Here is a 13209-nt window from a genome sequence, read left to right on the forward strand (position 1 = left end):
GAGAGGCCCAACTCTGAGTACAGTCTGCTCCAAAAGGTACTGACAGGAAACTACATGCTTTTGCAGAAAATAGGAGCGGCAGCCAGAAAGTGAAACTAAGCAGAGTATTTGATCGAAACTTGAAGTGTGTGTGACGTCTAGAGGAAGTATATAAATAACTAGGCTTCCTGTTTGTGCTTCAGACCTGAGCTTATGTGTTCATGTGTTCAGGTCTCCATTCCTGGGAATGAAAAATAGAGATCATCTTTTGAGCTCTGACCACTTTGAGCCGTCTCTTTCTTTGCCGTAGGGAATACAAAGAACTGGGATTTAATACTTGTAGTTATAAAGAAAGCAATTCTGTTAAACACACCACATTTATTCTGCTCAGCTGCAGTATCCAGATGAAATACATAATCATATTACACAGTTTTCAACAAACTGCAATTTAGTAAATGCTCGAGTTAAAAGTAACTTTGTGTAAAACTGTTATATTTGTGGCATCTTTTAAGTGGAATAAATTGCCTTATAAAATTAGAGAATTAGCAACTATTCAAAAAGTCAATGAACATTTAAAAGCCGATTTACAGAGCTTTTAGTTGTTGTAAATATTGTAAGAGATGATTTGCTTTTGAAATTTGTGTAATGTGTCTCAATGTTATTATTATTATCATTATTATTATTATTATTATTATTATTATCATTATTGATTGCTTATAGTTTAATTGTGAAACCCCACTGTGGATGTAAAATTATGTGGATATTTTGAATCCACTTTATTGTATAATATTTTATGTGATTGTATTGACTATGTGCACGAGAAAATGCTAACTTCCTGGTTTGAGAGCGGATGTGGGGTTGTACATTTCCGGTAGCTTTACTTTGCGGTCAATCGCTACTGCGAAGATATACTCCAAAATCATGTCCAAAACTCGAAAACGGAAAGAGGAGAAGGTGGGAACACTCACCACTGTTGTGTCATAAAAAATCTAATGATCAACTTTGACGTTTAAAGAGTTTAGATTGATCAGTTGTTTACATCACTCAACACAAGCAGAACTGCATTACAGAATCAGAAGACACATCGTCCACATTCAGAAGCACATCTCTGTATAGTGACTGGTCTTATGATTTAAACAGGCAAATGTTCAGCATTCAAACTACAGGTGAACAATAGTCAAACCAGATGTTTCCCCATTATGTTGATATCAGCTAGTCAAGTACACACCTACACAGCATGTTAAGAAACCATGAAAAAAAGCCACACAAAAAAATGAACGATTGCTGGAAAGGGTTTCTATACATTAGTATTTACGAAGGGTATGTTGTGACTTACCTTCAAAATTACAGTGGTCCCTCGCTATAACGCAGTTCACCTTTCACCTCGCTGTTTCGCAGATTTTTAGTGCAAGTTTGCATGCTTTTTTTTTTTTTTACATCACATTGTGTCCTGCGTCCTGATCACTGCAGACGATCTCCTCTGTGCCGTCTCTCCTGTACAGTACAGAATCGCTGCATCGATCGCTAGCAGTGCAACTCTGAAGTGCAGTACTGTATGTCCACGATGTCCACGCGTCACAAAATAAAACTGGCTACTTGATTTCACCCATCGCTGGTTATTTTTAGAACATAACACCCGCGATAAACGAGGGACAGCTGAGAAATATAACATTAGAATCCCTTTTCTCTTTTGCTCTGAGGCGCGGGGGAAAAATATCGATGAGGCGATGAACATCATTTACAGATATATTGGGTAAATGCCCAAGACATCTATAGAAATGTAAATCGCCGCTTGATTCATTCATTTGCTTAACTTGTTTTGGACCGTAAACAAGGCTTGAATAGGACACCGGAAACAAAGCTCCCCACCGGAGTTTCCGCACCGGAAGTAGCATACGCTAACGTGCACATAGTCAATTTGAAGGAAGACAAGCAACATCTGTTGTGGAAGCTAATGTGGTTCCTTTTGAATAAACAAATAAACAAACATAGGATTTATTATCAGTAAAAGATTATATATAAATCTATAAAAAATTATAGAAATATGTAATAGGAAACAACAATATGATATAAATTATAAAATAATATAACTGTGTGTGTGTGTGTGTGTGTACAATCAGGAGGGATGGGCATGATTTTAGTGTTTAAACAGTCATGAATTATTTTTAGCACCAGGTTGGACGTAATGTGTTAGAACTACCAGCAGGTGGGGATAAGAGACCTTTAGGTGTTTGGTGCCACACTCCACCTTCTGGTTTAAAACTAGTGTTAATGGAGGGAGTTTGAAGGTTGAGTTTGTTCCACGACTGCATTTCACTCACTGCCTCTGTTTGTATCTCTGTCACTGCAGGACCAACATGGAGCGAGAAGTCAGCGCTCTCAGGAGGCCGACAAACCTCACAGAAGAAAGAGAGAGAAAACATACACCTGTGACGAGTGTGGGAAGGAGTTTACTGTGAAGGATGAACTAAAACATCATCAGGTCATCCACACTGGAGAGAGACCGTTCAGCTGTGACTTGTGTGGAAAGACTTTTTCCAGGAAGGGTTCCCTAAAAAGACACCAACTCATCCACAGTAGAGTTAAAGCGTACAGCTGTGATCAGTGTGGCAGAGCTTTTACTCACAGTACCAGCTTACAGAGGCATCTAGTTACCCACTCTGGAATTCAGGCATACAGCTGTGACGAGTGTGGGAAGGAGTTTACTGTGAGGTCCAAACTAAAACATCATCAGGTCATCCACAGTGGAGAGAGACCGTTCAGCTGTGACTTGTGTGGAAAGTCTTTTTCCAGGAAGGGTTCCCTAAAACAACACCAACTTATCCACAGTGGAGTTAAAGCGTACAGCTGTGATCAGTGTGGCAGAGCTTTTACTCACAGTAGCAACTTACAGAGACATCTAGTTACCCACTCTGGAATTAAGGCATACAGCTGTGACGAGTGTGGGAAAGAGTTTACTGGGAAGGCTGAACTAAAATGGCATCAGGTCATCCACACTGGAGAGAGACCGTTCAGCTGTGACTTGTGTGGAAAGTCTTTTTCCTTGAAGGGTTACCTAAAACAACACCAACTCACCCACAGTGGAGTTAAAGCGTACAGCTGTGACATTTGTGGAAAAACTTTCAGCCAGAGAGGAACCCGAAATACACACCTACGCATTCACACCAGACATGATGTGTACTGCTGTGAACAGTGTGGCAAATACTTTGCTAGAGACGCACAGTTACAACAACACATGTTTACCCACACTGAGGAGAGACCTTATAAATGTGATCTGTGTAAGAAGACTTTTAAATCTCCACATCACCTGAGACAACACCAACAGATCCACACCAGAAAGAGACTCTACAAGTGCAGTTACTGTGAGGTATGTATTTATATTGTTATCTTGTCATTTTAGCCTGACCGTTTGGAACAACTCTGCTCATTAAACTGTGTTAGCATGTTAGCAATTCTGCTTTATGGAAAAGCAGCTCTGAGTGAATATTCAGATTTTCATGTCAGTTATGATTTTAGTATTACTGTAGTATTATGGTGGTAGTATTGTAGTTATTGCAGCCCAGTAAACTGAGTGTGTTAACTGAAACAGTAACATGTAATTGGACGTCTGCAGAGATGCTCTTTATTTCAGGCGACGTTCAGGATGAAAGTGTTGAAGGACTGACTTACACTGTCTTTGTGTCTTTGTTTAGAAGCAGAGCGACACAGATGGATCCAGTTCTCAACCCTGTCATCACTGTGGTGGTGGGAAAGACTTTCGTTGTGACCTCTGTGGAAAAACTTTCAGTTGGCAAGTTACCCTAAAAAGACATCAACGTAGACACACTGGAGACAAACTGAAATACTGCAAAGAATGTGGGAGAAGCTTCACCACATCATGTGAATTAAAACAACATGAACTGATTCACAGTGGGATTAAAAAGCACGTTTGTGATCAGTGTGGGTCATCCTTCACCACTGCATGGGGGCTTAAAACACACAAACGAGTCCACACAGGAGAGAAACCGTACAAGTGCAGACACTGTGACAAAAGTTTCTCATGTTCAAGTAGTCAAAACAAGCATGAACGTACACACATGGAAGGAAACTACAGCTGTGACCAGTGTGACAAGAGCTTCAGGAATCTCAGTTCATACTCCACACACAAACGATCCCACGTTACTAATAAACTGTTCCACTGTTACCAATGTGCCCAAACATTCACCTCATTATCTGCTCTGTGCAAACATCAGCGTGATCACTCAGGGCTGAAATCACTCCCATCACTGGATCACAGTGAATCTGAAGAGACAGAAAGATCCTCTGGTTTCAGTGTCAGACTCAAAAAGCTTGAGATCAGGCTCCACAGAGTTCAGATAGAATCATTTAAACTTGTGTTGAACTGAACTGGTTGCTGGGCTGAACTTCTACATAATACAGATTTACATGGGATCTTATATTCTGTCGTTTTACTGAGTCAGTTTTGTCATTTTTTCTCTGTCCTGGTTTTGCTCGTCTGTAAATAATTGAAACTCAGTCAAATACAGTGGCTTGCAAAAGTATTCGGCCCCCTTGAACTTTTCCACATTTTGTCACAATTACAGCTGCCAGTCTTTTAGGGTATGTCTCTACCAGCTTTGCACATCTAGAGACTGAAATCCTTGCCCATTCTTCTTTGCAAAAAAGCTCCAGCTCAGTCAGATTAGATGGACAGCGTTTTTGAACAGCAGTTTTCAGATCTTGCCACAGATTCTCGATTGGATTTAGATCTGGACTTTGACTGGGCCATTCTAACACATGGATATGTTTTGTTTTAAACCATTCCATTGTTGCCCTGGCTTTATGTTTAGGGTCGTTGTCCTGCTGGAAGGTGAAGCTCTGCCCCAGTCTCAAGTCTTTTGCAGACTCCAAGAGGTTTTCTTCCAAGAATTCCCTGTATTTGGCTCTATCCATCTTCCCATCAACTCTGACCAGCTTCCCTGTCCCTGCTGAAGAGAAGCACCCCCAGAGCATGATGCTGCCACCACCATATTTGACAGTGGGGATGGTGTGTTCAGAGTGATGTGCAGTGTTAGTTTTCTGCCACACATAGCGTTTTGCATTTTGGCCAAAAAGTTCCATTTTGGTCTTATCTGACCAGAGCACCTTCTTCCACATGTTTGCTGTGTCCCCTGTAAGGAAAGAAGTATTATTTTTCTGTTATTTTTATTATTTCCATTTATTATTTCATTTTTATTAATTCTATTTTTATTATTTTGTTATTACTGTTGCATCATAATCATATAACAAGCATTTGTATTGACGCATTCATTGAAGTATTGATATTGTATTCATAGGTTTAAACATATATGCACCCAATTAATTAGTCTTTAGTACAGGTCCAGTAAGAACCACTTTAAACTGTGGAGTTGAATCTATAACCCGAAATGCTTTTGAATGCTTTCATAATCTTAAATGTTTATATGCAGACTGCATGGTGACAGGAAGTATACTCTGTGCCAAAGTGAGACAGGAAACTGCATGTTTGCAGGGCATGCTTTTGCAGAAGTGAAACCGAAAGCAGAGTCTGAGTGTAAGTTATTTTGAGCAGGTTATTTTGTATTATCTTTTATACATTTATATCTTTGATTAAGCTTTTAGTAGAGGTTCTTGATTGAAACAATACATTTTACATATAAGTCAAGATTATTACACACTGGTTGCATAAGCAAAGAGGTGAAAAAAGGGGTTAGCACATACACACACATACAGTTAGAGAGGTTCATTTGCTTCCTGTGACTGTGTTTCTGTGTGTACGTGACTATTTGATGAAGAATCAGGTGCAGGATGTGAGAGCTGAGGTGGCTTGCGGGAAACCACCGGGGAGAAGATGGAAGCCAGTGTCCTTTAATTGTGTCACAAGTTGTCAAATAGAACATTTGTGGTTTTGAGTTGACGTATCCATGTATTGTATTTGTGAACGCAAGAGGGGGCGTTAAACCCCGATGCTATAAGACGATTGTCTTGTGTATTTTTGAACGGAGATCTACAGCTGATGTTGCTGTGTACATCTTCCCACGCTGCGTGTTTCATTAAAATCTTCGTTTGACTCCACCTGACAGGGTCAGTGTGTTATTCCGATCTCCTCCATCTCTCTCTCCTCAAAATGAACCTTAACATTTGGGGGCTTCGTCCGGTGGTTGAGGGGGAGAGTGTGTTTGGAGGTGTAGATGGAGTCGGACGGGCAGGCATTGGTCAGTGGTCCATCAAAAGGTAGGCACCACCTGTTGAATTATTTCCAAAGTGTGCCAGATTGGACATTACCAAATTAAAAGTCTACTCACTGAAATTACTGGTAGATGTCTGTTTTGATTTTGGTGAAAATCTCATGAAAACTGAAACTGAAGTAATGATAATGAAACGTTGAATGATAGTACTGGGTAAAGAGAAAAAGTGTATTTAAAGCAGTTGGACTGCAGAGTGAATTTAGTATGATAGGTAATTGGTGAAAGTTTGTGACAGTTAAGTCTCGATTGAATATAAAGCCGGGCTTGAACATCAATATAATTGCTTGTGTGATTTTATGTGCTGTTTTCAAATTAATTAAATTTCTTAGGACGGGACTCTGGGATAGTCCTAGGAAGCGCATCGCTCAGAGGTAACGCTTGCCGGGGCTGGGGACGCTCAGCCCCGTCCTCTATGAGGGATAGTCAGGTGGCTACTGTGGGAAGTGGGGCATTCCAGAATAGCCAGTGATTGAATCACTTTTTACTGTGCGGGACAGTACATTGCGCTTTGTTGGTCAGAGAAACCCGGTATCTCGCGTGAAACTTTAACTTAAAATTTCGAGAAAGCCTTGGCTGTGAAATGCCAAAGATAGAGCTTCTGGTTTTGCTCACTACAATTGTATAAATAGAGTTTGAATTCATTACTGTGGATGTATAGTAATTCACTGAGTTTTGACATATATTGAGTGCATTGTACAGTACCTAAGACCACTATATATTTTTCAGTAGTAACCTCTCTTGAGCAATAAATGCTGGTGTGTTTTAGTTTTTTTTTTCAGTTATGTGTGTGCTGTGAGAAGCTGTGAGAATGATTTGAGGTTTCAGTTGTTTTTCCTGGACTTGCTCTTTCTGATTATGGAAAGCATGTCCAAAATACTCGTACCTGACAGGGTCAGTGTGTTATTCCGATCTCCTCCATACTCTCTCTCCTCAAAATGAACCTTAACACCACATGGCTTGTGGCAAACTGCAAACGGGACTTCTTATGGTTTTCTTTTAACAATGGCTTTCTTCTTGCCACTCTTCCATAAAGGCCAACTTTGTGCAGTGCACCACTAATAGTTGTCCTATGGACAGATTCCCCCACCTGAGCTGTAGATCTCTGCAGCTCGTCCAGAGTCACCATGGGCCTCTTGGCTGCATTTCTGATCAGCGCTCTCCTTGTTCAGCCTGTGAGTTTAGGTGGATGGCCTTGTCTAGGTATGTTTACAGTTGTGCCATACTCCTTCCATTTCTGAATGATCGCTTGAACAGTGCTCCGTGGGATGTTCAAGGCTTGGGAAATCTTTTTGTAGCCTAAGCCTGCTTTAAATTTCTCAATAACTTTATCCCTGACCTGTCTGGTGTCTAAATCCAATTGAGAATCTGTGGCAAGATCTGACAACTGCTGTTCACAAACGCTGTCCATCTAATCTGACTGAGCTGGAGGTGTTTTGCAAAGAAGAATGGGCAAGGATTTCAGTCTCTTGGTGAGCAAACCTGGTAGAGACATACCCTAAAAGACTGGCAGCTGTAATTGCAGCAAAAGGTGGTTCTACAAAGTATTGACTCGGGTGGCTGAATAATTACGCACACCCAACTTTGCAGTTATTTATTTGTAAAAAACGTTTGGAATCATGTAGGCCTGGGCGATATGGCCTAAAATCAATATCACGATATAATTTGAAGCACATGCAGTAACGATATATATCGCGATATATTCTTTTCTTCTGTATAACGTGTTTTCGACACTACAAGGCACACTTAAAATCCTTTAATTTTCTCAAAAATCGAGAGTGTGCCTTATGTATGAATTGACCCTGTGCACGAGAAAATGCTAACTTCCTGGTTTGAGACCAGATGTGGGGTTGTACATTTCCGGTAGCTTTACTTTGCGGTCAATCGCTACTGCGAAGATATGCTCCAAAATCATGTCCAAAACTCAAAAACGGAAAGAGGAGAAGGTGGGAACACATCGTCCACATTCAGAAGCACATCTCTGTATAGTGACTGGTCTTATGATTTAAACAGGCAAATTTTCAGCATTCAAACTACAGGTGAACAATAGTCAAACCAGATGTTTACCCGTTATGTCGATATCAGCTAGTCAAGTACACACCTACACAGCATGTTAACAAACTACAAAAAAAGAGGCACACAAAAAAATGAACGATTGCTGGAAAGGGTTTCTATACATTAGTATTTACGAAGGATATGCTGTGTGTACAAAAGGCCCGTAGTTATGGTTTTATTCTGTTCAGTTGTTAGTTCACCTGTAGTTTTTAGAGTGGCCAGTAGAGGTCACCCCACTGCTTTGTATGAGACAGACTATGAGCAGGGAGAAATGTGGGCAAGGCACCTGTGCAAGGCACACACACACACACACACACGCATACACATGCCCACGCATGTGTATGCGTATGATGGATGGATGGATGATATTCAGAACTTCTCAGCCCTTGGTGCGCGTCCACGGCGTAATGTACGTCGTCCCCTCATCTATGAAGCTTATGAGACTGACTTTTCCGGGCTTGGTGCAGGTTACCAGGAGGAAAGTGAGACAGGAGGTGACACCCGTTCTTCCCACCATCCTCCGTCTGACCCCTCTGATGACTGATCACACGGCCATGTCACACCATTGAGAGCAGAGTTAGAAGATTTACAACGTGAAAGGTTCCTGTTCCAGCAGTCCCATGACCACATGAGAGCCAGGCTGGCTGATTTCCAGGCCCTTCATGCTAGTTTGCTGCAGCTGCTGGACCGTGCAGAGAGTCTGCAGCTCAGTCCACCGCCCAGAGCCCCTGCTGTTCATCTCCAGCCACCCCCTGTGGAAGAGGAAGAGGACTGGCCTCCACCACCTCCTCCTGTTGTGTTCAAGGAGGAATCTGTCTCCAGCCGGGGTCCAGTTGCGGACCGCATCGATACAGTGATGAAAGAGCTCCAGGATCTGAAGAGGGAGTCTATGGCTGCACAGGAGGGTCAGATCATCCCCCAACTTATGTCTGAATGACAGCAGATAATTCTGATGAAACTGACCCCGTAAGCACTTTGCAGCTGAGTCGAGGGCTCGTGGAAATAAGGTCAGGAGGTGTCCGGCGTGAGTGTGCGTGCAGTCTGTCCATTTGGGACGTCTGACAGACACATTAGTGCAACTCAGAGTGTGATCAGCAACTCCTGTATACTAAACATAAGAAAAGTAATGTGTAGTGCTTCTTTTTTTTAAAAAAAAAACAAAAACTGAGATTCCAGGGCTCATGCTTATATGGTTTTCTTTTATTTAAAAACAGGTTAGTTTTGTAACTGTGTCATTGACCTTTTTACCAGCTTGAGGAGTTGGTTCCCTGGTGCAGATATTTGGGATGGTTCAAATGCCGAGTCTCCAAATGCAAACAAAAGGATATTTTCCACGTTATTTCTTAAATGTGTATAAATGGGATGGGATGATGTTCGATAAAAGTAATAAACAATAAATGTAAATCTGTTTTTTTTAACTTTGCAGACTCATTTACCCACTCCAGTGACAGCGATAAAAAAAGATCATGGCTTTAAGGACATTATGAACAAAATGCATTACATTTTGTTTTTTGCTACATTAACAACTTTTCCAACTCTGATTCTCTGCAGGACCAACACGGACATCAGTTTAGACTGAAATCCAGTTCCAACGGAACATGCAACATGTTCAACCTTGCACGGAGGCATCTTTCTTTCAGCTTAACGAGTGAACCGTCAGCTCGTTCAAACACACGTTAAAGTCTGTTTGGCTCGACATTAAAAAACAAAAACAAATATATGGAGCATAAAAGCTGAATGCAGCTTCTCCGTGTCTGGTTCTGACTCTGGGAACTGATTAAAAAAACGGATCCAGGTGACCTGAGGGATCTGGAAGGTTCAGGAGGTCACTGATGTATTTTGGTCCTAAACCATTCAGAGCTTTATAGACCAGCATCAGAACTTTAAAGTCTATCCTCTGACGGACAGGCAGCCAGAGTAAAGACCTCAGAGCTGGACTGATGTGGTCCACTTTTTTGGTCTTAGTGAGGACTCGAGCAGCAGAGTTCTGAATGAGCTGTAGTTGTCTGACTGATTTTTTAGGTAGACCTGTAAAGATGCTGTTACAGTAATCAAGCCTACTAAAAATGAATGCATGGACTAGTTTTTCCAGTTCCTGTTGAGACATCATATCAGTACTTACTTTTAAATGTCTACTCTTCCACCGTTTTTTTTTCGGCAAAATTATCCACACCCACTGCCGCGCTATGCAATCTGGGATATGTTGGGCCACGAAGTCTACACCTTAAAATTCAGGGAAATGGAGACCATGAAGAGCCATCAAAATTTAGCGATTTGAATCATCTTTGTTTAGATGCAAGAAGAATCATTTAGAAATGAAAAAGTATAAATGTAAATCCAGGGCAAAGATATCCTCTAAATCAGCGTAGCACATGTGCAGCTGCTGGGATTCACTTAAGCATTCGGCTCGTTGCGTTTACAGATTTTTCTCTCGCTGTTCTGGCTCACAGCGCTGCAAGCACAAAAATAAATATCCCCAAAGGTGTGAAAGGGAGCTAATTAGTAAGAGTATTGTTACTCTCCCCAGGAGTAGTCCAGCAGTAGAAATCAGTCCAATAACAAGGTGTGTAACATCTAGCAGGGTGACAGAAAAACCCAGGGTAACTTCTAAGGACCTCAACGTCTCTCTCACATTACGTTTTTTAAACAGGTTTCCATTTGTCACTTCAGTCTTTACTCTGAAATACAGGAAGAGAAATCATGTCTGAAACAATTTCTCATGAAACCAGGGGTGTGGTCCAACAGTCAGTTTTGGTGATGAAGGTTCCTAACTGAGAGAAGTGACCCAGAAGTATCTGTGTAGCAGCCACAATGAATCAAGATCAGGAGCTTTATTAACTGATCAAAGTCTATTCTTTAATCTTCTGTATTATTCAGTTTGCATTGGTAATGTCCATTATTGTAATGCTTTTTGAAGATGATCAAAACTTTATTTTACTTTGGTTAGCTGGGATAAGTGATGGATGGAGGGAATTTTCCTTCAGTCACAGAAATCCTAAACAGGAAGGAGGAGCAGAGTTACAGTGGATCACTATCCAGCAGGGAAACAAGATATATTTCAATTTCTTGGCCATGAGTGAGATTTACTAAGTGAGCAAATTAGGGTGACGATACCGTTCCAGAGTGATCTATTAATAGTGCACCAATTTACATTCAGAGATGCATGCAGCCAGTTCATTTCAGTATTAACCGGCTTTCTAACAACAAAAGCATAAAGACAGCAGTTTCATAATGGATACACTGAATCTGCTAAACCAGGGGTCGGCAACGTTAGAGGCTCTTTAGACCCACCTGGGTCTGGGTGCAGTTTCCCCCTCCAGGGGCAAGGGTACCTAGACCCGGTTCTTAGAGTACGCTTGGGGAGTGTGATTGTGTGTACAGCGTCTCTTTATGTCTGTCTCCACGTTGGTTGAGTGTGGAGTAATTGCCTATGAGAGCATGAGGGTGGGAATGGATGTTTGTATTTGAGTGTGCCTGTATGTCTGTGTCTATATGTCAGGTTGGGTATCAGACGCCACCTCTCTGAGGACATCTCAGGCCCTCCAAGGTTTGGAGGCCTATCTCCCCCCACCACTTCCCCTGCCGGTGGCAGACGCCCTCAGACATCGATGCGTTGGTGGTTCTTTGTGTCCGGGGGTGGGCGTCCGGGTACACACCGGCTCACTCCTTGGTGGCTGCTTATCGGGGCCTGGAACCTGGGGCTCGCTCGGGCCACTTCGGGGGTGGGGTGCCCTCGGCCTCTCGGCCTGGGGCTCGGTCACTCAGGCACAGCTGGCTGCCGGCGGAGCTCACGGGCACGTCACTGCAACCCCCCCTGGCTTCTGCTCCGCGGCTGCTGAGTGACCCCTCATCTGGGACTCTCCTCAGCTCTTTCTGGGACAGTGGCGCGGCTGCCCCTCTGTTGGTCTTCCTTGGTCTCTTGTGTTCTGGGGGCCTCTGGATGTCTGGAGTATTGATCTCCTCCATACCTGCTTCATGCCCTGGAGGATGGGACTGTGGCCCCCCACACCCTCTAGCAGATCATTACATTAAGGAACCTTTTAAATACAAGCGCGCTCATGCTCACAGGTGTACACACAGGTGATCACACACACAAACTACACCCTTTTTGGCTCCTACCTCAAAGCACACTGTGCGCTGTCGATCTTACGTGCTGCACAATAATGTTTAATATTAAATATGTAGTGTTATATTCCCATATATCATTGTGATGTTGTTTATTCTACAGGGTGGGCCATTTATATGGATACACCGTAATAAAATGGGAATGGTTGGTGATATTAAAGTCCTGTTTGTGGCACATTAGTATATGTGAGAGGGCAAACTCCTCAAGATGGGTGGTGACCATGGTGGCCATTTAGAAGTCGGCCATCTTGGATACAACTTTTGTTTTTTCAATAGGAAGAGGGCCATGTGACACATCAGACTTATTGGTAATGTCACAAGAAAAACAATGGTGTGCTTGGTTTCAACGTAACTTTATTCTTTCATTAGTTATTTACAAGTTTCTCTTTGTTCACAGCCATTGACATGTCGAAGAGGTTAACACATGAGGAGCGGATCGAAATTGTGTTGATATCTGGTGAACGCAGTAACCGGGTCATTGCAGCACATTTCAATGCAAGACACCCTACGAGACCACCCATCCCCCATGCTACAGTTAGCAAACTGCTTGCTAAGTTTCGTGAAACTGGTTCAGTGTTGGATTTGCCAAAATGTGGACGCAAGAAAACTGTCACTAATGAAGAAACATCAGTGGCTGTCCTAGCTTCATTCAGCAAGGGCCCACAGCGTAGCACTCGCCGCATGTCACTGGAGAGTGGCATTAGTCGAACATCCCTTCGGTGGATATTAGCTACTCACAAATGGCACCCTTACAAACTCCAGCTACTGCAGCATCTCAACGAGGATGACCCAGATCGGCGCACAGAAT

At 42.4% G+C, this 13209-nt stretch overlaps 2 protein-coding genes across 5 annotated transcripts in view; one reads left to right on the forward strand and one right to left on the reverse strand.

Moving 5' to 3' along the window:
- Positions 1–13209, forward strand: part of LOC134634075 (zinc finger protein 729-like) — a 219534-nt gene that overhangs the window by 89118 nt on the left and 117207 nt on the right. For all 3 annotated transcript variants that reach the window (XM_063483134.1, XM_063483135.1, XM_063483136.1), the window contains one exon: positions 2330–3346. In XM_063483134.1, the coding sequence (XP_063339204.1) occupies positions 2330–3346 (1017 nt within the window). The remainder of the gene's footprint in view (positions 1–2329; positions 3347–13209) is intronic.
- LOC134634076 (zinc finger protein 208-like) overlaps positions 1–13209 on the reverse strand; it is a 144860-nt gene that overhangs the window by 68877 nt on the left and 62774 nt on the right. The window lies entirely within an intron of this gene.

The sequence above is a fragment of the Pelmatolapia mariae genome, linkage group LG9, assembly GCF_036321145.2.
Source record: "Pelmatolapia mariae isolate MD_Pm_ZW linkage group LG9, Pm_UMD_F_2, whole genome shotgun sequence".
NCBI lineage: Eukaryota > Metazoa > Chordata > Actinopteri > Cichliformes > Cichlidae > Pelmatolapia > Pelmatolapia mariae.